The following is a 27,074-nucleotide window of genomic DNA, read 5'->3' on the forward strand; positions in this document are numbered from 1 at the left end:
CCCCACTGGAATCCACCATCTCAGCTCCCTGTGTACTTTGTGGAGGCAATTGCTGCTGGTCAATGTCTCCGCGGAGGAATTGATTATAATTCATTTTAATGAACATCATCTTCTCCACATTTTCTGGATGTAACCTCGTACGCCGATTGCTGACAAGGTGAGCGGCGGCACTAAACACTCTTTCGGAGTACACACTTGTGGGAGGGCAACTTAGGTAGAATAAAGCCAGTTTGTGCAAGGGCCTCCAAATTGCCTCTTTTTCCTGCCAGTATAAGTACGGACTGTGTGACGTGCCTACTTGGATGCGGTCACTCATATAATCCTCCACCATTCTATCAATGTTGAGAGAATCATATGCAGTGACAGTAGACGACATGTCCGTAATCGTTGTCAGGTCCTTCAGTCCGGACCAGATGTCAGCATCAGCAGTCGCTCCAGACTGCCCTGCATCACCGCCAGCGGGTGGGCTCGGAATTCTGAGCCTTTTCCTCGCACCCCCAGTTGCGGGAGAATGTGAAGGAGGAGATGTTGACAGGTCGCGTTCCGCTTGACTTGACAATTTTGTCACCAGCAGGTCTTTCAACCCCAGCAGACTTGTTTCTGCCGGAAAGAGAGATCCAAGGTAGGCTTTAAATCTAGGATCGAGCACGGTGGCCAAAATGTAGTGCTCTGATTTCAACAGATTGACCACCCGTGAATCCTTGTTAAGCGAATTAAGGGCTCCATCCACAAGTCCCACATGCCTAGCGGAATCGCTCCGTGTTAGCTCCTCCTTCAATGTCTCCAGCTTCTTCTGCAAAAGCCTGATGAGGGGAATGACCTGACTCAGGCTGGCAGTGTCTGAACTGACTTCACGTGTGGCAAGTTCAAAGGGCATCAGAACCTTGCACAACGTTGAAATCATTCTCCACTGCGCTTGAGACAGGTGCATTCCACCTACTATATCGTGCTCAATTGTATAGGCTTGAATGGCCTTTTGCTGCTCCTCCAACCTCTGAAGCATATAGAGGGTTGAATTCCACCTCGTTACCACTTCTTGCTTCAGATGATGGCAGGGCAGGTTCAGTAGTTTTTGGTGGTGCTCCAGTCTTCTGTACGTGGTGCCTGTACGCCGAAAGTGTCCCGCAATTCTTCTGGCCACCGACAGCATCTCTTGCACGCCCCTGTCATTTTTTAAAAAATTCTGCACCACCAAATTCAAGGTATGTGCAAAACATGGGACGTGCTGGAATTTGCCCATATTTAATGCACACACAATATTGCTGGCGTTGTCCGATGCCACAAATCCACAGGAGAGTCCAATTGGGGTAAGCCATTCCGCGATGATCTTCCTCAGTTGCCGTAAGAGGTTTTCAGCTGTGTGCGTATTCTGGAAAGCGGTGATACAAAGCGTAGCCTGCCTAGGAAAGAGTTGGCGTTTGCGAGATGCTGCTACTGGTGCCGCCGCTGCTGTTCTTGCGGCGGGAGTCCATACATCTACCCAGTGGGCTGTCACAGTCATATAGTCCTGACCCTGCCCTGCTCCACTTGTCCACATGTCCGTGGTTAAGTGGACATTGGGTACAACTGCATTTTTTAGGACACTGGTGAGTCTTTTTCTGACGTCCGTGTACATTCTCGGTATCGCCTGCCTAGAGAAGTGGAACCTAGATGGTATTTGGTAACGGGGGCACACTGCCTCAATAAATTGTCTAGTTCCCTGTGAACTAACGGCGGATACCGGACGCACGTCTAACACCAACATAGTTGTCAAGGCCTCAGTTATCCGCTTTGCAGCAGGATGACTGCTGTAATATTTCATCTTCCTCGCAAAGGACTGTTGAACAGTCAATTGCTTACTGGAAGTAGTACAAGTGGGCTTACGACTTCCCCTCTGGGATGACCATCGACTCCCAGCAGCAACAACAGCAGCGCCAGCAGCAGTAGGCGTTACACGCAAGGATGCATCGGAGGAATCCCAGGCAGGAGAGGAATCGTCAGAATTGCCAGTGACATGGCCTGCAGGACTATTGGCATTCCTGGGGAAGGAGGAAATTGACACTGAGGGAGTTGGTGGGGTGGTTTGCGTGAGCTTGGTTACAAGAGGAAGGGATTTACTGGTCAGTGGACTGCTTCCGCTGTCACCCAAAGTTTTTGAACTTGTCACTGACTTATTATGAATGCGCTGCAGGTGACGTATAAGGGAGGATGTTCCGAGGTGGTTAACGTCCTTACCCCTACTTATTACAGCTTGACAAAGGGAACACACGGCTTGACACCTGTTGTCCGCATTTCTGTTGAAATACCTCCACACCGAAGAGCTGATTTTTTTGGTATTTTCACCTGGCATGTCAACGGCCATATTCCTCCCACGGACAACAGGTGTCTCCCCGGGTGCCTGACTTAAACAAACCACCTCACCATCAGAATCCTCCTGGTCAATTTCCTCCCCAGCGCCAGCAACACCCATATCCTCCTCATCCTGGTGTACTTCAACACTGACATCTTCAATCTGACTATCAGGAACTGGACTGCGGGTGCTCCTTCCAGCACTTGCAGGGGGCGTGCAAATGGTGGAAGGCGCATGCTCTTCACGTCCAGTGTTGGGAAGGTCAGGCATCGCAACCGACACAATTGGACTCTCCTTGTGGATTTGGGATTTCGAAGAATGCACAGTTCTTTGCTGTGCTGCTTTTGCCAGCTTGAGTCTTTTCATTTTTCTAGCGAGAGGCTGAGTGCTTCCATCCTCATGTGAAGCTGAACCACTAGCCATGAACATAGGCCAGGGCCTCAGCCGTTCCTTGCCACTCCGTGTCGTAAATGGCATATTGGCAAGTTTACGCTTCTCCTCCGACAATTTTATTTTAGGTTTTGGAGTCCTTTTTTTTCTGATATTTGGTGTTTTGGATTTGACATGCTCTGTACTATGACATTGGGCATCGGCCTTGGCAGACGACGTTGCTGGCATTTCATCGTCTCGGCCATGACTAGTGGCAGCAGCTTCAGCACGAGGTGGAAGTGGATCTTGATCTTTCCCTAATTTTGGAACCTCAACATTTTTGATCTCCATATTTTAATAGGCACAACTAAAAGGCACCTCAGGTAAACAATGGAGATGGATACTAGTATACAATTATGGACTGCCTGCCGAGTGCAGACACAGAGGTAGCCACAGCCGTGAACTACCGTACTGTACTGTGTCTGCTGCTAATATAGACTGGTTGATAAAGAGATGTCTATGTAACTATGTATGTATAAAGAAGAAAGAAAAAAAAACCACGGTTAGGTGGTATACAATTATGGACGGACTGCCTGCCGAGTGCAGACACAGAGGTAGCCACAGCCGTGAACTACCGTACTGTACTGTGTCTGCTGCTAATATAGACTGGTTGATAAAGAGATGTCTATGTAACTATGTATGTATAAAGAAGAAAGAAAAAAAAACCACGGTTAGGTGGTATACAATTATGGACGGACTGCCTGCCGAGTGCAGACACAGAGGTAGCCACAGCCGTGAACTACCGTACTGTACTGTGTCTGCTGCTAATATAGACTGGTTGATAAAGAGATGTCTATGTAACTATGTATGTATAAAGAAGAAAGAAAAAAAAACCACGGTTAGGTGGTATACAATTATGGACGGACTGCCTGCCGAGTGCAGACACAGAGGTAGCCACAGCCGTGAACTACCGTACTGTACTGTGTCTGCTGCTAATATAGACTGGTTGATAAAGAGATGTCTATGTAACTATGTATGTATAAAGAAGAAAGAAAAAAAAACCACGGTTAGGTGGTATACAATTATGGACGGACTGCCTGCCGAGTGCAGACACAGAGGTAGCCACAGCCGTGAACTACCGTACTGTGTCTGCTGCGACTGGATGATAAATGATATAAAAAATATATATATATATCACTACTGCAGCCGGACAGGTATATATTATATATTATATAATGACGGACCTGCTGGACACTGTCTGTCAGCAGAATGAGTTTTATTTTTATAGAATAAAAAAAACAACAACACACAAGTGAAGTCACACGACGAGTGTTTAACTTTTTCAGGCAATCACAATATAAGTATACTACTAACTATACTGGTGGTCAGTGTGGTCAGGTCACTGGTCAGTCACACTGGCAGTGGCACTCCTGCAGCAAAAGTGTGCACTGTTTAATTTTAATATAATATTATGTACTCCTGGCTCCTGCTATAACCTATAACTGGCACTGCAGTGCTCCCCAGTCTCCCCCACAATTATAAGCTGTGTGAGCTGAGCAGTCAGACAGATATATAATATATATAGATGATGCAGCACACTGGGCTGAGCCTGAGCAGTGCACACAGATATGGTATGTGACTGAGTCACTGTGTGTATCGCTTTTTTCAGGCAGAGAACGGATATATTAAATAAACTGCACTGTCTGGTGGTCACTCACTATATAATATTATGTACTCCTGGCTCCTGCTATAACCTATAACTGGCACTGCAGTGCTCCCCAGTCTCCCCCACAATTATAAGCTGTGTGAGCTGAGCAGTCAGACAGATATATAATATATATAGATGATGCAGCACACTGGGCTGAGCCTGAGCAGTGCACACAGATATGGTATGTGACTGAGTCACTGTGTGTATCGCTTTTTTCAGGCAGAGAACGGATATATTAAATAAACTGCACTGTCTGGTGGTCACTCACTAGTAAACTCTCTGCACTCTCTACACTTCTACAGTACTCCTCCTAGTCCTAAGCTCCAGTAAATCTCTCTCTCTTATAATCTAAATGGAGAGGACGCCAGCCACGTCCTCTCCCTATCAATCTCAATGCACGTGTGAAAATGGCGGCGACGCGCGGCTCCTTATATAGAATCCGAGTCTCGCGAGAATCCGACAGCGTCATGATGACGTTCGGGCGCGCTCGGGTTAACCGAGCAAGGCGGGAGGATCCGAGTCTGCTCGGACCCGTGAAAAAAACCATGAAGTTCGGGCGGGTTCGGATTCAGAGAAACCGAACCCGCTCATCTCTAGTGTATATGGCCCTTTAGTCACCGTTTTCTGTAGTCAGGAGTTGAAATAATGGCTGAGCTGAGGGAAGTTTAGTGTATAGTCTTTAGTATACTTGCTGTGTAGGTAGATGTCAAAGATAACTGTAAATGAATCAGCATTGTAGCTGACTATATACCTCTTCACTTATTCTATGAGTTTATAGTTCCCCCAATTAGTTTAATATTTTTATGCTATCTACTACCATTACATTCTACCATTTTACATGCTTTTGAAACAATGTTAAAATGTTACCTTCAATTAGGTCTCAAGTCAAATTCACTGGCTTCCCTAGAGCTCCTCTGTGTCTTTGATGCCATGGGCAATTATACTGTGTTATTGTTCAGTCAATGACTATGAATGCCTTATTGCTGAACATGCGATATTGACCTGCCAGTTTCCATCACACCGGATTAAAAGCATAGTAACATGGTTCTTCTCATAAGGAAAGGAGTTCTTTGAAACTCATAATTTTCTACATGCTGTGCAGTTTTCTGTTCCATAATATATAGGGAAAGATCTGGAGAAAATTTAAACCTATTTTCTTTACTAAAAAAAGACAATACAGATTGAGTCTCCCCTATACGAAATGCTTGGGACCAGAAGTATTTTAGATTTTGTGTATTTTGGAATATGTGAATACTATTATGAGATAACTTAGGAATGGGACTCAAATGTAAACACGAAATGCATTTATGTTTCATATAAACCTTATACACATAGCCTGAGGGTAATTTAATACAATATTTCAGAATTTCATGTATGATATCGGACTTTCAGATATGGGAGACTCAACCTGTAGGATGGGAGAGGAGAATTTATTCCATACTAGAACCTGCATACGCTGTTTTTATTGACATCATAGGGATGGGTCTACTATGATATCCCAGATGTCAGGATCCCGGTGCCCAGCATACTGGCTTCGGGATCCCAACCGTCGGAATGCCAGCAGTGGGGTGAGTGCAAAAGAGCACCTTGCGGGCACGGTGGCGCGCTACGTGAGCCACGCTATTTATTCTCCCTCCAGGGATGTCATGGACACCCCAAGAGGGAGAATAGTTGTTGGTATACCGGCGCGGGTATGCCGAGCACCGGGATCCCGACAGCCGTGATATCGAATGCTTCCCCGTAGGGACATATGTATTAATTACCATAGCTTTTACTCCATTAAAGGATTTTCTGCTCTAAAAATCTGTCCCAGTGAATACAAAGATCCAGTGGCGAATTTTACCTATGGGCAGCAGGACTGCAGCCCTGCCAGTAAAATCTGACACCCCTAGCTCAGTGTCAGTGAGCCAGATGCAGTCCATGACTGCACTGGCTTCACTGTGACCAATAGTAACTTCCTATTGGAAGTTCTACCTGTCAGCCACAGACAGTACAGGCAGCCCCAGGAGGAGGTGTTTTTCAACTCTTGGACTGCCAGACTAGGCTGTGATTAGCAGAGCGAATGCTTCATGTATGAAGTCACTCCCTGCCTTTCATGAATTTTATGGGCTGCAGCCGATGCAGTCCAAGATTTCTGTTATCAGCTCTGATTTGCATAATGGGATAAGAAGGTTTGGCTGTGAACATGACACCAGTATAGGGTAACAGCAAAATATTGATTGCATAATACACATTTTTGCCATGCAACAGATAGTGTTAAGGGAGAATTGTGAAATCACAAGGAAATAGATCTCTTCATTCTTTTTTCACAATTGCACAATTACAGACTGTATGCAATAAAGAACATATTGCACATACCATTGCAGATCCAACACGGCTGATCTTGACCGGGTTGCCTCTTCCAGAGAGATCAAGTTCAGCTTTATCCATTAAAAAAAGGCAAGCATCAAGTATCCTCTCTTCAAACTAAAAATGACATAGCTACTTTAGAAGGAAGTTGTCTTTTATTATTAAATACACTGAATTAGCGAACAGCTCTGTAAAGAGAATGCTTGGTCATTCACCTCAGTTCCTGTACTCAGAGCCGGCCATAGGCATAGGCAAACTAGGCAATTGCCTAGGGCATTTGATATGCCTAGGGGCATCATCAGCTTCTGCTGATTAAAATGATATGCAGCATGCCTATATTCTGTATGTAGCATTTCATATGCAGATACAGCCACAGTCTCACACAGTATATTGGCATGCTGCATTTCAGTTTAATCAGCAGAAGCTGCTTGTGCATCCTAGCCACAGTACTAGTAGGGATTACAATGTAAATTTTCTAACACACATACAGTATGCCTGTGCAAACTAACATAATCCTGCCAGTGTGTTTGGATTTTGGGAGGAAATCGGAGCAGTGTGTAATCCCATAGAAACTATGGACCTTGCACCATAAGGCAGTAATGCTTACCACTGTGACATCCATATGCATAATCAAATTCCAAATAATCATGTTAATAGATTAATATTCAATATGTCTCTAACAAATTCCTTGTAGGACATGAAATGGGAATTGTCTTTTTTAGTACACACAGAAGGACAGACAGATTGATGTATCAACACCGAAACAAAACAAAAGATCATGTGTGTATGTGACAAAACAACCCTAAAACAGTAAGCACAGATACATTTAGTTTCATTAAAAAAAATGTAACTAATGGGATGATAACATCCTGGGATGATGACATACTGGGGTGATGACATCCTGGGATGATGACATTTTTACATTTTGGTCATAGGATTACAGAACAAGAAGGTCATGTTTGTGGAAGGACATCAGTGTGAAGACCATTCTATTGATGCACTGATGCACCTCATGTTGTGGGCAGTGCAGTGTAGAGAGAAGTTGTTGTGGTGAGATCAGAGGCATCAGATCATTTTTAGGTTGGAGGGGCAAAGATACAATTTTGGCACCCCTAAATCCACCTCCCCCCCTCCCCCGTGGCAGCTAGAAAAACCGCCACACACCTACCAGATGCAGGGGTTAATGAGTAGCAATGCAGGGATCTCATCGGCAGGCACTATACAGTGGCAGCCTGGAGTGTACAGGATTTGCTGGGCATTGTAGTGCCTCTGGTGCAGCATGTACCATCCGGCTCTAAACTCACTGTAAGGGCAGTAGGGGGCTTGTACAGATAAGCGGCGGTGGTATATATAGCAGTGGTAGCATAAATGATTGCACAATTGTTTCAGGCTTTCTGCACTGTGGATGCATTGCTTCTCTCTGTGCTCTGTGCTGTGGCACTCTAAGGATATATCTGTTTCTTGTGTAATAAACATAGATCACAGCAGCAGCTAGGTTTCACTGTAAAGTATGTCCAAGTGAATTCATCTCCCTCTTTCAGGTGGTGCTAATTAATTCAATTAAGGATATTGCAAAGGTGCATCAGAGGAGAGAGAGCCACTGCATGGCCGCGCCTGCACAGTAGGGGCTGTTGCAGGACAGACCTGCTGTCAAAGCCTTGGTGGGTCCTAGTGCCTGCCAGCTCTGTACTATGTAATAGAGGCAGTGCAGAGCCTCTCCCCCCTCCCCTGTTCTGACACCTATGGATGAGATGATAACTAAATAGGGCACACTTTACTGGCATTTATTGTTGTTTGGAATGGCATGTGTCTTACAAATTATATTCATTTTGTGCCAGCTCAGGGCTTGTTTTCTTCAGTTCTTAAGCCATACTTATATGATGTACGTCCAACCAAATGTCACCTGAGACAAGCCAGTGGATACCCAATTTTTACAATAATTTGATAAAGTGATGAGATTACGTATTAATACAGGAAAATCTGCTTAATGCCAACTAATAAATATGAGTTCTCACCTGTCCATACTCCCAGCTTCTTTTCTTAATATTGCTAATTTCTCCATTAAAAATGACACCAACATCATTCATGACATATTCTTCTATTTCCCTCTCGTCATCCATGTAAACAGCATCTTCTACTCATAGGAACACAGGTGTTAGTGTAAAGCGGTTGCCGTTTCTATTCATAAACATACATTTGCCCAGTTATGAAGTCTTTAACAGCTTTTATTTTTAACCAGAACACTTTAGTTGCTTTTTATAATTCGAACAATTAATAGATCATTAGAAACGTCCATACAAAGTTAAAACTCACACATAGAACCAGATTCAGTTAGGCTCAATACCGCACTAGGAAAAGAGCTTGTAGCCTCAGAATTTTACACTTGGATCTATTCAACTACAAGCTCTTTTCCTCATGTGATAGATCTGTGGCTAATACCCGTTAATTCATAGATTCCAGGATAAGTGCTTTGGGCTATGGGTTAATGCATTCACAGCATCTGCAATGAGGGTAGATAGCCCTACTTACCACGGATTTCTGTTTGAGCCTCAGGAGGGGGTGACAGAAATCTGCATTAAGGGCCTAATTCAAAGTTGATTGCAAAATAACATTTACCTCTTATGGGCAAAACCATGTGCACTACAGGTGGGGCAGATATAACATGTGCAGAGAGAGTTAGTTTTGGGTGGGTTATATTGTTTCTGTAAAGTTTAATAAATACTGACTGCTTTATTTTTACACTGCAATTTATATTTCAGTTTGAACACACCCCACCCAAATCTAACTCTCTCTGCACATGTTAAATCTGCCCCACCTGCAGTGCACATGGCTTTGCACATTAGAGGAAAATGTTGTTTTGCAATCAACCTTGAATTAGGCACTAAAGGGGTAATTCAGAGTTGATTGTAGATGTGCTAAATTTAGCACATCTATGATCATTTACTCTGACATGCGGGGGGACGCCCCGCATGTCAGGCCTTACCCGCCCCCCGCACAAGTACAAAAGCATCGCACAGCAGCGATGCTTTTGTACTTGACAAGTAGCTCGCTACCTGCGCAGCTCCTGTGCTCTGGCAGGGAGATGCTTGTCGCATCCAGGGTCGCATAGGCTGCGTGTGACGTCAGGCAGCTGCCGCCACCCGCCCCCCGCACGTTTCGGGCATGCCTGCGTTGTCCGGACCGTGCCCCCCCCCCCCAATGCCATCAGCCCGCCCCTCCCGCCCAGCGAACGCCTCTGCTGGTCTCAGGAAGAGGCGATCACTGGGCTGAGATGCCAATCGCATCTCTGGCATGGCAATGGGCACTGCGACGCATGCACATGTGCAGTTCAGACCTGATCACCTGCTGTCCTCCTAGATTTAGCATCTTCTGAGAAGGACACAGGGAGGACTTTTCCAGTTGACAATCCAGATGGAGATATTGGGCTAAAATCAGTAGGTCATCAAGGTAAGTAAGAATTTGGACTCCATGACACCTGAGATGCCATAATTTTGGTAAAGACCCAAGGGGCCATAGAAAAGCCAAAGGGCAGCACCTGGAATTTATTATGCTGCTGGCGGATAGCAAATATCAAGTATTGCTGATGATTGAGAGTAATAGGTACATATAGATATGCATCCTTCCTGGATATCCAGGGAAGCCATAAAGTCTCTAGGCTCCAGTGCAAGGATAATGGAGTGGAGGGTTTCCATGCGAAACCTGGGTACTCGTATAAACTTGCTGAGGGCCTTGAGATGGAGTATGATTCGAAAGGAACCGTTTGGCTGCTGGACCAGAAAAAGGGTGGAGTAAAAGCCTGTCGTCTGCTGTTCTGGGGGAACTGGCACTTTGACTTTGGGTGGTAGAAGAGACTGTATATATAATCTGCTGGAAGACACGTACAAAAACGACTCTGCAAACTGAAGAAGTTGGCCTCCCACCATGGGATTTCCCAGGAGGAGGCCTGCCCCATCAGGCAGAGGGCTTGTCATCTGACTTTGCAGCTGGACGTCTGGGTGCCCAGGATTGCTTGGAATGTGGCTTGTTGGGCTTAGAAGAGGTGGTATGTTTAGGAAAGGACATGCCCTTAGCTTTCCCCTGGGGTCGAAAGGACTTACAGTATGATGTCCTGGGCTTTCAGGCTGCAGCTGAAGGGAGAAATGCAGTTTTAGAAGCGGCAACTGTGGCCACAATTTTATCCAATTCAGTGCCAAAAAGTATATTACCCACGAAGGGCAGAGATTTGAGCGCCTTTTTGGAATCAGAGTCTGCCCTCCAAGAGTGGAGTTAGAGAACAAGTTGAGCTGCCACAGAGGTCACAGACCCTTTAGAAGCGAGAACTCCAGTATCTAAGGCTGCCTCCCCAAGGTAGGAAGCGCTTCCCTGATATGTGAAATATGGGACAGTTATTCCATGGTAGCATCTGATGGGAGGCTAATTTTAAGTGCATCTGCCCAGCCCTCAATAGCTTTAGCAACCCAAGACGAAGCCATATCTGAGCATGTAATGATGCCCGCATGCGAATACACAAACTTGAGGAAAGTCTTTATTTTTCTGTCAGTGACATCCTTGAGGGAGGGCGCAGTGGGAATAGGTGATGTAAAGCTTCTAACCAGGCGAGCCACATTAGCATCTACAGAAGGGGGAGCCTCACAATTACAGGTTGAGTATCCCTTATCCAAAATGCTTGGGACCAGAGGTATTTTGGAATAATTGCATACCATAATGAGATATCATGGTGATGGGACCTAAATCTAAGCACAGAATGCATTTATGTTACATATACACCTTATACACACAGCCTGAAGGTCATTTTAGCCAATATTTTTTATAACTTTGTGCATTAAACAAAGTGTGTGTACATTCACACAATTCATTTATGTTTCATATACACCTTATACACACAGCCTGAAGGTCCTTTAATACAATATTTTTAATAACTTTGTGTATTAAACAAAGTTTGTGTACATTGAGCCATCAAAAAACAAAGGTTTCACTATCACACTCTCACTCAAAAAAGTCTGTATTTCGGAATATTCCGTATTTCGGAATACTTGGATATGGGATACTCAACCTGTATTAGATTCTGCTACCGGAAAAGGGTAAAAGGACGTGTCTTTTTGGTAACTGGAACTGCTTGTAAGGCGTAATCCAGGACTCACACGTGAGTTCGGTAAACTGATCCAACTGTGGAAATTCTGCATTAACAATCTTTTATTGTTAAAACACTGGGGCCTTAAGGGGGGTACACACGGAGATATCCGTGCTTAAATTCTAAACAATCTGACTAGATTGCTTAGAAATTAAGCATGGATCTCTGCATGTGTATGCCCATAGCGATAACGATGCACAGCCATACATGCCAAATCTAGTTACTGTAGATCGCTCATTTCACAGCTGGGTGAAAGCAAATAATTAGAACTAAACATAAAGTTGTGTACCATGATGTAAACAGTTAAACTATGTTAAATTGATATATATTATAAGTGATAAGTAAGTAAAGGCCCTAGCCGGTGCTGCTTACCTTTGCACCAAGGATTGAAGAGAATGTATGTGTCTGTGTTAGAGTTTCTAGGTGTCCTCCGTATCTCATAAGAAGTTAATACAGCAATATACATGCGGAATTTGCCTATGATGCAGTCAGGTGCTGATAATATAGACAAAGTAATAGAGTTGTCTTCCTCAAGAATAACTTTTGCTCCCCATTTTCCGACTTCTAGGTTTTCCACGATAGGGATTGGTATGTATGTTCCTTTGCTTTGTTGTGGGTAGCGACCTGAATAAGATAAAGGCATGAAAATGGTTAGGCATAACCTTATTTGTTAAAAAGGAATTGCAACCAAATATAAGGTATTAAAGATGAACTTGACATCTATTGTTCAATTTCTCTTATCAACTTAGTATGTTCCACATGACCTTAACTATAAGTTATTTGAAATGCTCTGCAACAAAACAGTAGTTAGATGTGTCATTGTTTGTAAGAACTCACATCCCATCATGGTGACTCACTTAAGGCCTGATAGCAAATGACGTTAATAAGTCCTTTCCTGGTGTGCATCCATGCATATGAATATGCAAGGACTGAGATGCCCACTTTGAGTGTATGCAGGCGCCAGACTGGAGAGGTGCTCTCCCTGCTCTGCATCCCTGTGATGAGCTGCTGCGGCCAGCTGCTGCGGCCAGCTGCTGTCACACTCTATGACATGCAGTGGCGCTGGCAGCACAAAGCCTCGTCTCCCCCTCAGCGCCGGCAGCACAAAGCCTCCTCTCCCCCTCCCCTCCCCTGTGTTACAGTTCAGTGGCCGAGCGGGATCCAAAGGGGGCGGAGAATAGATGGGAATAAGGTGCGGAGCTAGACGGGACCAGGCTGCAGCAGGAGGGTGAGCTCTACAGCTCCGGCCAGCCAGACTTCATTAGGTAAGTGTCTGGAAAGAGAGTGAGTGTGTGTGTATGTGTATACAGTATCTGTGTATACTGTATATATGTGTGACTGTGTATGTGTGTAATGTATGTACAGTATGTATGTGTGTGTGTGTGTGTGTGTGTGTGTGTGTGTGTGTGTGTGTATGTGGTGTGTGTATCTGTGTGTGTATGTGTGACTGCGGCATAATGTGTGTAAGCGTCACTGGTACAGGGGTGTTACGTGTGCAAGCAGCACCGGTACAGGGGGTGTTATGTGTGTAAGCGGCACTGGTACAGGGGGTGCTACGTGTGTAAGCTGCACTGGTACAGGGGGCATCACATGTGTAAGCGGCACTGGTACAGGCGGCGTTACGTGTGTAAGCGGCACTGCTACAGAAGGCGTTAAGTGTGTAAGCAGCACTGGTACAGGGGGCGTTACGTGTGTAAGCGACACTGGTACAGTGGGTATTATGTGCGCTGTCCCTTTGCAAAGTATGGGGGGACGCAAATTTATAGTTTGCAGGGGGGCGCCGAACACCCTAGCACTGGCCCTGAGTGTATGCATATGCTGTCATACCTCCTGGTACACTATCTTTGCACACTATGGCCCTCATTCCGAGTTGTTCGCTCGGTAATTTTCTTCGCATCGCAGCGATTTTTCGCTAATTGCGCATGCGCAATGTTTGCACTGCGACTGCGCCAAGTAAATTTGCTATTAAGTTAGGCATTTTACTCACGGCATTACAAGGTTTTTTCGTCGTTCTGGTGATCGTAATGTGATTGACAAGAAAAGTGGGTGTTTCTTGGCGGAAACTGGCCGTTTTATGGGTGTGTGTGAAAAAACGCTGCAGTTTCTGGGAAAAACGCAGGAGTGTCTGAAGAAACGGGGAGTGTCTGGGCGAACGCTGGGGGTGTTTGTGACGTCAAACTAGGAACGAAACTGACTGAACTGATCGCAGTTGCCGAGTAAGTCTGGAGCTACTCAGAAACTGCTAAGAAGTGTCTATTCGCAATTCTGCTAATCTTTTGTTCGCAATTTTACTATGCTAAGATTCACTCCCAGTAGGCGGCGGCTTAGCGTGTGCAAAGCTGCTAAAAGCAGCTAGCGAGCGAACAACTTGGAATGACCACCTATATTAAATGGAATTGATGTCCCTATTCTGGCTCGTAGCACAGATTACTACACAAAATGTGTGCAAGGCATTAGCTACTCAGATATTGGCAGGACCCCGAAATACGAATTCCTCATGGAGGCTGTCATGATTATAACTTGACCCGGAATCAGAAGATAGAATTTGCTTGTTTCCAAAATGTCTTTTTCTTGTCACTTGTCACGTTCCTAAATAAACCCAAAGGAGATTACTGGATTTAAGTTATAATGTCTATATTCTGTTTCTTGCCATCTTGTTAATCTGTTTGATCCCATTGTTTTGTTCATAAAAATGATATTAAAAGTTTGCATCAGAGTCTTAAGGTGCCTGATTTGGACACATCATTCCTGATATCGGGGGTAATTCTGAGTTGATCACAGCAGGAACTTTGGCCCTCATTCCGAGTTGTTCGCTCGGTATTTTTCATCGCATCGCAGTGAAAATCCGCTTAGTACGCATGCGCAATGTTCGCACTGCGACTGCGCCAAGTAACTTTACTATGATGAAAGTATTTTTACTCACGGCTTTTTCTTCGCTCCGGCGATCGTAATGTGATTGACAGGAAATGGGTGTTACTGGGCGGATACACGGCGTTTCAGGGGCGTGTGGCTGAAAACGCTACCGTTTCCGGAAAAAACGCAGGAGTGGCCGGGGAAACGGTGGGAGTGCCTGGGCGAACGCTGGGTGTGTTTGTGACGTCAACCAGGAACGACAAGCACTGAAATGATCGCACAGGCAGAGTAAGTCTGGAGCTACTCTGAAACTGCTAACTCGTTTGTAATCGCAATATTGCGCGTACGTCGGTCGCAATTTTAAGAAGCTAAGATTCACTCCCAGTAGGCGGCGGCTTAGCGTGTGTAACTCTGCTACATTCGCCTTGCGAGCGAACAACTCGGAATGAGGGCCCATGTGTACTGCAGGGGAGGCAGATATAACATGTGCAGAGAGAGTTAGATTTGGGTGTGGTGTGTTCAATCTGCAATCTAAATTGCAGTGTAAAAATAAAGCAGCCAGTATTTACCCTGCACAGAAACAAAATAACCCACCCAAATCTAACTCTCTCTGCACATGTTATATCTGCCTCCCCTGCAGTGCACATGGTTTTGCCCAACTGCTAACAAAATTCCTGCTGCGATCAACTCAGAATTACCCCCATCGTCCAGTGTGTATGCACTATGTCGCTGACTACAGTATGTACACTCCCACGTGTCGTCAGTGACATCGCCCATCAGCCGTGCATGCAGTTCCAACAAGTGATATCGCCAGTGAGGGCCATGCTGGCGATTGCAGCATGGCCCCCGCAAATGCCCTAGAGATGAGCGCCGGAAATTTTTCGGGTTTTGTGTTTTGGTTTTGGGTTCGGTTCCGCGGCCGTGTTTTGGGTTCGACCGCGTTTTGGCAAAACCTCACCGAATTTTTTTTGTCGGATTCGGGTGTGTTTTGGATTCGGGTGTTTTTTTAAAAAAACCCTAAAAAACAGCTTAAATCATAGAATTTGGGGGTAATTTTGATCCCAAAGTATTATTAACCTCAAAAAACATAATTTACACTCATTTTCAGCCTATTCTGAACACATCACACCTCACAATATTATTTTTAGTCCTAAAATTTGCACCGAGGTCGCTGTGTGAGTAAGATAAGCGACCCTAGTGGCCGACACAAACACCGGGCCCATCTAGGAGTGGCACTGCAGTGTCACGCAGGATGGCCCTTCCAAAAAACCCTCCCCAAACAGCACATGACGCAAAGAAAAAAAGAGGCGCAATGAGGTAGCTGACTGTGTGAGTAAGATTAGCGACCCTAGTGGCCGACACAAACACCGGGCACATCTAGGAGTGGCACTGCAGTGTCACGCAGGATGTCCCTTCCAAAAAACCCTCCCCAAACAGCACATGACGCAAAGAAAAAAAGAGGCGCAATGAGGTAGCTGTGTGAGTAAGATTAGCGACCCTAGTGGCCGACACAAACACCGGGCCCATCTAGGAGTGGCACTGCAGTGTCACGCAGGATGTCCCTTCCAAAAAACCCTCCCCAATCAGCACATGATGCAAAGAAAAAGAAAAGAAAAAAGAGGTGCAAGATGGAATTATCCTTGGGCCCTCCCACCCACCCTTATGTTGTATAAACAAAACAGGACATGCACACTTTAACCAACCCATCATTTCAGTGACAGGGTCTGCCACACGACTGTGACTGATATGACGGGTTGGTTTGGACCCCCCCAAAAAAAGAAGCAATTAATCTCTCCTTGCACAAACTGGCTCTACAGAGGCAAGATGTCCACCTCATCTTCACCCTCCGATATATCACCGTGTACATCCCCCTCCTCACAGATTATCAATTCGTCCCCACTGGAATCCACCATCTCAGCTCCCTGTGTACTTTGTGGAGGCAATTGCTGCTGGTCAATGTCTCCGCGGAGGAATTGATTATAATTCATTTTAATGAACATCATCTTCTCCACATTTTCTGGATGTAACCTCGTACGCCGATTGCTGACAAGGTGAGCGGCGGCACTAAACACTCTTTCGGAGTACACACTTGTGGGAGGGCAACTTAGGTAGAATAAAGCCAGTTTGTGCAAGGGCCTCCAAATTGCCTCTTTTTCCTGCCAGTATAAGTACGGACTGTGTGACGTGCCTACTTGGATGCGGTCACTCATATAATCCTCCACCATTCTATCAATGTTGAGAGAATCATATGCAGTGACAGTAGACGACATGTCCGTAATGGTTGTCAGGTCCTTCAGTCCGGACCAGATGTCAGCATCAGCAGTCGCTCCAGACTGCCCTGCATCACCGCCAGCGGGTGGGCTCGGAATTCTGAGCCTTTTCCTCGCACCCCCAGTTGCGGGAGAATGTGAAGGAGGAGATGTTGACAGGTCGCGTTCCGCTTGACTTGACAATTTTGTCACCAGCAGGTCTTTCAACCCCAGCAGACCTGTGTCTGCCGGAAAGAGAGATCCAAGGTAGGCTTTAAATCTAGGATCGAGCACGGTGGCCAAAATGTAGTGCTCTGATTTCAACAGATTGACCACCCGTGAATCCTTGTTAAGCGAATTAAGGGCTGCATCCACAAGTCCCACATGCCTAGCGGAATCGCTCCGTGTTAGCTCCTTCTTCAATGCCTCCAGCTTCTTCTGCAAAAGCCTGATGAGGGGAATGACCTGACTCAGGCTGGCAGTGTCTGAACTGACTTCACGTGTGGCAAGTTCAAAGGGCATCAGAACCTTGCACAACGTTGAAATCATTCTCCACTGCACTTGAGACAGGTGCATTCCATCTCCTATATCGTGCTCAATTGTATAGGCTTGAATGGCCTTTTGCTGCTCCTCCAACCTCTGAAGCATATAGAGGGTTGAATTCCACCTCGTTACCACTTCTTGCTTCAGATGATGGCAGGGCAGGTTCAGTAGTTTTTGGTGGTGCTCCAGTCTTCTGTACGTGGTGCCTGTACGCCGAAAGTGTCCCGCAATTTTTCTGGCCACCGACAGCATCTCTTGCACGCCCCTGTCGTTTTTAAAAAAATTCTGCACCACCAAATTCAAGGTATGTGCAAAACATGGGACGTGCTGGAATTTGCCCATATTTAATGCACACACAATATTGCTGGCGTTGTCCGATGCCACAAATCCACAGGAGAGTCCAATTGGGGTAAGCCATTCCGCGATGATCTTCCTCAGTTGCCGTAAGAGGTTTTCAGCTGTGTGCGTATTCTGGAAAGCGGTGATACAAAGCGTAGCCTGCCTAGGAAAGAGTTGGCGTTTGCGAGATGCTGCTACTGGTGCCGCCGCTGCTGTTCTTGCGGCGGGAGTCCATACATCTACCCAGTGGGCTGTCACAGTCATATAGTCCTGACCCTGCCCTGCTCCACTTGTCCACATGTCCGTGGTTAAGTGGACATTGGGTACAACTGCATTTTTTAGGACACTGGTGAGTCTTTTTCTGACGTCCGTGTACATTCTCGGTATCGCCTGCCTAGAGAAGTGGAACCTAGATGGTATTTGGTAACGGGGGCACACTGCCTCAATAAATTGTCTAGTTCCCTGTGAACTAACGGCGGATACCGGACGCACGTCTAACACCAACATAGTTGTCAAGGACTCAGTTATCCGCTTTGCAGTAGGATGACTGCTGTGATATTTCATCTTCCTCGCAAAGGACTGTTGAACAGTCAATTGCTTACTGGAAGTAGTACAAGTGGGCTTACGACTTCCCCTCTGGGATGACCATCGACTCCCAGCGGCAACAACAGCAGCGCCAGCAGCAGTAGGCGTTACACGCAAGGATGCATCGGAGGAATCCCAGGCAGGAAAGGACTCGTCAGACTTGCCAGTGACATGGCCTGCAGGACTATTGGCATTCCTGGGGAAGGAGGAAATTGACACTGAGGGAGTTGGTGGGGTGGTTTGCGTGAGCTTGGTTACAAGAGGAAGGGATTTACTGGTCAGTGGACTGCTTCCGCTGTCACCCAAAGTTTTTGAACTTGTCACTGACTTATTATGAATGCGCTGCAGGTGACGTATAAGGGAGGATGTTCCGAGGTGGTTAACGTCCTTACCCCTACTTATTACAGCTTGACAAAGGGAACACACGGCTTGACACCTGTTGTCCGCATTTCTGGTGAAATACCTCCACACCGAAGAGCTGATTTTTTTGGTATTTTCACCTGGCATGTCAACGGCCATATTCCTCCCACGGACAACAGGTGTCTCCCCGGGTGCCTGACTTAAACAAACCACCTCACCATCAGAATCCTCCTGGTCAATTTCCTCCCCAGCGCCAGCAACACCCATATCCTCCTCATCCTGGTGTACTTCAACACTGACATCTTCAATCTGACTATCAGGAACTGGACTGCGGGTGCTCCTTCCAGCACTTGCAGGGGGCATGCAAATAGTGGAAGGCGCATGCTCTTCACGTCCAGTGTTGGGAAGGTCAGGCATCGCAAACGACACAATTGGACTCTCCTTGTGGATTTGGGATTTCAAAGAACGCACAGTTCTTTGCGGTGCTTTTGCCAGCTTGAGTCTTTTCAGTTTTCTAGCGAGAGGCTGAGTGCTTCCATCCTCATGTGAAGCTGAACCACTAGCCATGAACATAGGCCAGGGCCTCAGCCGTTCCTTGCCACTCCGTGTGGTAAATGGCATATTGGCAAGTTTACGCTTCTCCTCCGACAATTTTATTTTAGGTTTTGGAGTCCTTTTTTTTCTGATATTTGGTGTTTTGGATTTGACATGCTCTGTACTATGACATTGGGCATCGGCCTTGGCAGACGACGTTGCTGGCATTTCATCGTCTCGGCCATGACTAGTGGCAGCAGCTTCAGCACGAGGTGGAAGTGGATCTTGATCTTTCCCTAATTTTGGAACCTCAACTTTTTTGTTCTCCATATTTTATAGGCAGAACTAAAAGGCACCTCAGGTAAACAATGGAGATGGATGGATTGGATACTAGTATACAATTATGGACGGACTGCCACGGTTAGGTGGTATAAAAAAACCACGGTTAGGTGGTATATATTATAATAATAATACAATTATGGATGGACGGACTGCCTGCCGACTGCCGACACAGAGGTAGCCACAGCCGTGAACTACCGCACTGTACACTGGTTGATAAAGAGATAGTAGTATACTCGTAACAACTAGTATGACACTATGACGACGGTATAAAGAATGAAAAAAAAACCACGGTTAGGTGGTATATATTATAATAATAATACAATTATGGATGGACGGACTGCCTGCCGACTGCCGACACAGAGGTAGCCACAGCCGTGAACTACCGCACTGTACACTGGTTGATAAAGAGATAGTAGTATACTCGTAACAACTAGTATGACACTATGACGACGGTATAAAGAATGAAAAAAAAACCACGGTTAGGTGGTATATATTATAATAATAATACAATTATGGATGGACGGACTGCCTGCCGACTGCCGACACAGAGGTAGCCACAGCCGTGAACTACCGCACTGTACACTGGTTGATAAAGAGATAGTAGTATACTCGTAACAACTAGTATGACACTATGACGACGGTATAAAGAATGAAAAAAAAACCACGGTTAGGTGGTATATATTATAATAATAATACAATTATGGATGGACGGACTGCCTGCCGACTGCCGACACAGAGGTAGCCACAGCCGTGAACTACCGCACTGTACACTGGTTGATAAAGAGATAGTAGTATACTCGTAACAACTAGTATGACACTATGACGACGGTATAAAGAATGCAAAAAAAACCACGGTTAGGTGGTATATATTATAATAATAATACAATTATGGATGGACGGACTGCCTGCCGACTGCCGACACAGAGGTAGCCACAGCCGTGAACTACCGCACTGTACACTGGTTGATAAAGAGATAGTAGTATACTCGTAACAACTAGTATGACACTATGACGGTATAAAGAATGAAAAAAAAAACCACGGTTAGGTGGTATATATTATAATAATAATACAATTATGGATGGACGGACTGCCTGCCGACTGCCGACACAGAGGTAGCCACAGCCGTGAACTACCGCACTGTACACTGGTTGATAAAGAGATAGTAGTATACTCGTAACAATTAGGATGACACTATGACGGTATAAAGAATGAAAAAAAAACCACGGTTAGGTGGTAGGTATATAATAATAAATAATACAATTCTGGTCGGACGGACTGCCTGCCGTGTGCCGACACAGAGGTAGCCACAGCCGTGAACTACCGCACTGTACACTGGTTGATAAAGAGATAGTAGTATACTCGTAACAATTAGGATGACACTATGACGGTATAAAGAATGAAAAAAAAACCACGGTTAGGTGGTAGGTATATAATAATAAATAATACAATTCTGGTCGGACGGACTGCCTGCCGTGTGCCGACACAGAGGTAGCCACAGCCGTGAACTACCGCACTGTACACTGGTTGATAAAGAGATAGTAGTATACTCGTAACAATTAGGATGACACTATGACGGTATAAAGAATGAAAAAAAAACCACGGTTAGGTGGTAGGTATATAATAATAAATAATACAATTCTGGTCGGACGGACTGCCTGCCGTGTGCCGACACAGAGGTAGCCACAGCCGTGAACTACCGCACTGTACACTGGTTGATAAAGAGATAGTAGTATACTCGTAACAATTAGGATGACACTATGACGGTATAAAGAATGAAAAAAAAACCACGGTTAGGTGGTAGGTATATAATAATAAATAATACAATTCTGGTCGGACGGACTGCCTGCCGTGTGCCGACACAGAGGTAGCCACAGCCGTGAACTACCGCACTGTACACTGGTTGATAAAGAGATAGTAGTATACTCGTAACAATTAGGATGACACTATGACGGTATAAAGAATGAAAAAAAAACCACGGTTAGGTGGTAGGTATATAATAATAAATAATACAATTCTGGTCGGACGGACTGCCTGCCGTGTGCCGACACAGAGGTAGCCACAGCCGTGAACTACCGCACTGTACACTGGTTGATAAAGAGATAGTAGTATACTCGTAACAATTAGGATGACACTATGACGGTATAAAGAATGAAAAAAAAACCACGGTTAGGTGGTAGGTATATAATAATAAATAATACAATTCTGGTCGGACGGACTGCCTGCCGTGTGCCGACACAGAGGTAGCCACAGCCGTGAACTACCGCACTGTACTGTGTCTGCTGCTAATATAGACTGGTTGATATTTAAAGAGATATTAGTAGTATACAACAATACTATACTGGTGGTCAGGCACTGGTCACCACTCCTGCAGCAAAAGTGTGCACTGTTAATTAATATAATTGTACTCCTGGCTCCTGCTAACAACCTGCAGTGCTCCCCAGTCTCCCCCACAATTAATTATAAGCTTTTAATTTATACATTGATGACTGTGCAGCACACTGGGCTGAGCTGAGTGCACACAGACTGAGTCACACTGTGTGACTGACTGTGCTGTGTATCGTTTTTTTTTTCAGGCAGAGAACGGATATAGCAGAGAGAAGTGAACGGATATATTATATTAAATAAAAGTTAACTAGCAACTGCACTGGTCACTGACTGTGGTAAACTAACTCTGTCTGCGACTCTGCACAATCTCTCTCTATCTAATCTATCTATCTCTATTCTAATGGAGAGGACGCCAGACACGTCCTCTCCCTATCAATCTCAATGCACGAGTGAAAATGGCGGCGACGCGCGGCTCCTTATATAGAATCCGAGTCTCGCGATAGAATCCGAGCCTCGCGAGAATCCGACAGCGTCATGATGACGTTCGGGCGCGCTCGGGTTAACCGAGCAAGGCGGGAAGATCCGAGTCGCTCGGACCCGTGGAAAAAAAAGTGAAGTTCGTGCGGGTTCGGATTCAAAGAAACCGAACCCGCTCATCTCTAAAATGCCCCCCCCCCCTCCCGATTGTTCGTTGTTGGTGGCATCTGCAAGTATGCACTTGCAGACGCTTGCCCTGCCGTTGTTCATCGCTAATGAAAAACATTGTCCAGTGTGTACCCGGCATCACATTATAAAAGACAAAAAACAGCAAACAAGTAATGGTAACATTGTGCTAAGAGCCTAAGAAATATTCTTCAATGCAAAATAACCTCTGTTAATTAGCTGAACTTCTGATTGCATACCTCCCCCTTTGCCAGCTGATATAGTTGGAGCATTTAAGAGCAATATTATCAAGGCCTGCAGTCAGGACTTGGCCTGCTTGCAATTGTGAAGATTGCAATTGTTAAGAATGTGATTTAAGAATGGAGTTAGAACCGGAGTTTGAACTGGATTTGGAATACGCTAAAATCTCGAATAATACAATTTCCCCAAACACTACAACTCAGGACCATCATGTGGCCTCTCCTCACCTCTGCCTTGAGAACACCAGGACCAATGCCTACTACTTCTCTGTCCAAGAACATCATGACTGCCCCCAAGACTACCCCTCAAGCTGAGCAGGAAACTGAGGGGCGTGCGCATCAGGACCAGATTTTGCTGGGTCAGTTCCATTGGACATTAGTGTGCACTCCACATTCTTACACCCACCCGCACTGCTCCCCACACTCTCACACCCACCCGCACTGCTCTCATGAGACCAGGACATTTATAATTTTCACAAATTAATGTTTTCCTGCAAATGTGTCTTTCTCTTCTTTCTTCTTACAGGGTACTTTCCCCCCACTGTGTGCTATTCCTGTAATGTGTACCTCCATTGGTTGCACACCCTGCCAGCAGTAACCTACACAGTGCGCCTCACATGGCTGCCTCGGATGGTTCCTCCATGGGCAGGGTGTGCTTCATTTGGATCTTTCCATGCAGGGTATAGCATACTCCTACACTCGTGTCAGTTTTCCCGTGAATGCATTTGGCCCTTGTATGGCTCATCTCCCACTGTGTAACCTTCGTAGTGCGCCCAACATGGCTGCCTTATCTGGTAAACTTGTGGATGGGATGAAAAATACATGGACCTGATGGTTTTATTGGAACCCTACTCTGAACCTAAGGACTCTGCAATCTCCCCGTTTTGTGTTCTCTTCTAGGGGTGGACTATTCCACCCTGGGTAATCCTACGCAGAGCGCCTAAGATGGCTGCCGCACCTGGTACCTTGTGAGGGTGGAATACACAACCCCTGGAGGTTATTACCCAAAATGCTTACACCAACCCTGCATTATGCTTTCTGTCTTTATTGTCTGTGTGGGTTATCTTTTGATGTAATACTTAAATCTTCTGTATTATGTGCATTGTTTGAGTTCTAGTTGGCGCCACGGATGGCTGCCTCGGTGCTGCTCTGCCAAGCAGCCTTTGTGTTTAGTCCTACGTGTTAATATGTCTAATATGTTGAGTCTATTGTACAGTTGCAATGTGCAGTATCAACTCATACGTGTAATGTGTGTAGTGTATGCTATGTTCTTCCCCCTTCATATGCTATGTATTCCCCCTTCATGTTGCTGCTTGGCGATGCATTGTACCACAAAGAATTCCTAGTGTACGTGAGTACACCTGGCCAATAAAGCTGATTCTGATTCTGATTCTGATATACTGTACATGATAAATCATAAAACAGGGAACTTCCAGAAGAGCTAAATTACATGGACATGTTATCACAGAGTTAGAAGTCCATATTTAATAAGCTGAAGGGAAGTATACAATATATAGCATGACATCCAGGATTTTTGATTTTACAAGATAGTTTAGTTAATACTTAATGATGCACATTTTGTATTGCATCTGATAAATGAGCCAGTGTTATGATACCAGTACGTCTGACCAGAGGTGATCTTATGACGGAGGTCAGAGTACTGGAATGGAATGCTGGTTACGGGAGCAGGAAAGCCTAGTAACCCCTGGTGCCCTAACTCCGTTGTCTCGCCCGTGTTATCAGAAATCCCCTACGAGACTATGGTTGCTTGAGCCCATGGCAGCCGCGTTTGAAGGGCGGATTATGTCTGCCCAACTCCGATGCCCCCTCAGGTCTTAATGGGAGACAAAGGGAAATCCGAGACAGGGTGATAACAAGGGGCCATCTGACTAAGCAACCAGGCCAGGGGCTACAAGCTAACTAACTTAAACCAGAAGTATGTGCGGACAAACCGCCAGGGAAAAGGACAACCAAAAATCCACGAATCCGTTACTCCTATCCAGCACCGCTGGATACCAGAGTGGATTTGTGGGAGCGGAATCCTCCGCAAAAGCTCCGAAACACAATATAACCAAATAATAAATAGTAAGCGGTCAAGCCGCAACACACGGCTACGCCGCGACTCACGAACACCACAGGATGTTAAAGGTGCTCGGTCAGGACTCCAGGAAAAGATGACAACTTCCGAGTATTGGACCACTGAGGACAGGAACGACCGGATAGACAGGACTGGAAAACTCTCTGCAACAGACACAGCAAACAGGAAGCTATTACCGGCGTCTGTGAGAAGTCCAGAGAGTGCTTTTAACTGGGAGCTCTCCAATCAGGAGCCAGACAGGGTAATTAACAATCATGCCGTGCAGCTGCATGCTGCACGGCCAGGATACCAATGAGGTGATTAATCTAGACCCAGCAACGGGGAACGCGGTCCGACAGTGGCGTCCCCGTTGCTAGGGTCTGAGCGGCTCCGTGCGCCCGGCGTCTAGCGTTGCTAGGGTCTGAGCGGCTCCGTGCGCCCGGCGTCTAGCGTTGCTAGGGAGCCGGCGGCTGTCCGCATGCGGCGTCCCTAGTTGCTAGGCGCCGGGCCGCACTGACGGGCGGACCCTCGGCGCCTAACAGTACCCCCCCTTGAGGAGGGGTCAAGGAACCCCTAAGGCCAGGTTTCTGAGGAAATTCTCGAAAAAATGCCTTTTTGAGCCTCGGGGCATGGAGATCCTCATCCAGGACCCAAGACCTTTCTTCTGGACCATAACCTCTCCAATGTACCAAAAAATAAAGCCGACCCCGGGACAACTTGGAATCGAGAACCTTCTCCACCAAGAACTCCTGCTGACCCTGTACATCTATTGGTGATTTCCCCTGAGAGATCTTCCGAGGAAATCTACTGGAAGAAACGTATGGTTTCAACAGGGAGCAATGGAAAGTATTTCCGATCCGGAGAGTTCTTGGTAAACGTAACCGGAAAGCAACTGGATTGATTTTTTTTATAATATGAAATGGTCCAATAAATTTAGGGCCCAATCTGGCTGAGGTTTGTCGAAGTCTAATGTTGCGAGTCGACAACCACACCCTATCTCCAACTTTAAAAGTGCACGGCCGCCGGAGCCTGTCAGAAATTTTTTTCTCCCGAAATGCCGCTTTTCTGAGAGCAAGGTGCACTTTTCTCCAAATGAGTCTGAGATGAGCGGTCAAGGTCAGTGAGGAGACAGAGGAATGTTGAAAAAAGGAATTAGCTCTGGGGTAAAAACCAAAAACTGTAAAAAATGGAGACACATTGGTGGAGGAATGACAGGCATTGTTGTAAGCAAACTCCGCCAACGGAAGAAACTCGGACCAGTCATTTTGGAGTTTGGCCGAGTACAAACGCAAATATTGTTTTAATGATTGATTAACTCGCTCAGTCTGCCCGTTGGATTGGGGATGGTAGCCAGACGTTAAAGACAATTTCATCTTTAAAGAGGCACAAAAAGACTTCCAAAATTGTGCAATGAATTGTGGAACCCGATCAGAAACAATATCAGTGGGTAACCCATGGAGTCTGAAAACATGGCGGAGGAACAAAACTGCCAATCCCTGGGCAGATGGCAATCGGGGAAGAGCAATGAAATGGGCCATCTTGCTAAAACGGTCAACTACCACCCATATGACTCGGCATCCGGCTGACAGAGGGAGGTCCACCCAAAATCCATGGAAATATGAGACCATGGCCTGAGAGGAACATTCAAGGGCATAAGTTGACCGATAGGCAAGGAACGGGGAACTTTATGCTGTGCACAGACCTGACACGAAAAAACAAACTCCTTAATGTCTTTGGAAAGACCAGGCCACCATACTGAGCGGGAGACTAATTCCAAAGTCTTAGCGATCCCCGGATGCCCGGCAACTTTGCTATCATGAAACTCCGTCAAAACAGTTGCTCTCAAAAACTCGGGGACATAAAGACGACCAGCAGGAGTATTTCCAGGAGCTTGATGTTGAAGCTGCTTTAACTGGGTAAATAAATCTTGTGTGAGGCCTGCCCGAATGACTGAAGACGGAAGTATGGGAGTAACAGGACTGTTATCATGAACTGGAAGAAAACTGCGTGACAGGGCATCCGCCTTGGCATTCTTGGAACCTGGCCTGAAGGTGATAATAAACTTGAAACGAGTAAAAA

At 45.8% G+C, this 27,074-nt stretch overlaps 1 protein-coding gene across 1 annotated transcript in view; it reads right to left on the bottom strand.

Moving 5' to 3' along the window:
- Positions 1-27,074, bottom strand: part of F13A1 (coagulation factor XIII A chain) — a 373,690-nt gene that overhangs the window by 241,524 nt on the left and 105,092 nt on the right. The window contains exons 4-6 of the mRNA XM_063923095.1: positions 12,259-12,510; positions 8,771-8,889; positions 6,765-6,872 (exon numbers count right to left, since the gene is read on the bottom strand). Coding sequence (XP_063779165.1) covers positions 6,765-6,872; positions 8,771-8,889; positions 12,259-12,510 — 479 coding nt within the window. The remainder of the gene's footprint in view (positions 1-6,764; positions 6,873-8,770; positions 8,890-12,258; positions 12,511-27,074) is intronic.

Source organism: Pseudophryne corroboree, chromosome 5 (genome assembly GCF_028390025.1).
Source record: "Pseudophryne corroboree isolate aPseCor3 chromosome 5, aPseCor3.hap2, whole genome shotgun sequence".
Classification (NCBI taxonomy): domain Eukaryota; kingdom Metazoa; phylum Chordata; class Amphibia; order Anura; family Myobatrachidae; genus Pseudophryne; species Pseudophryne corroboree.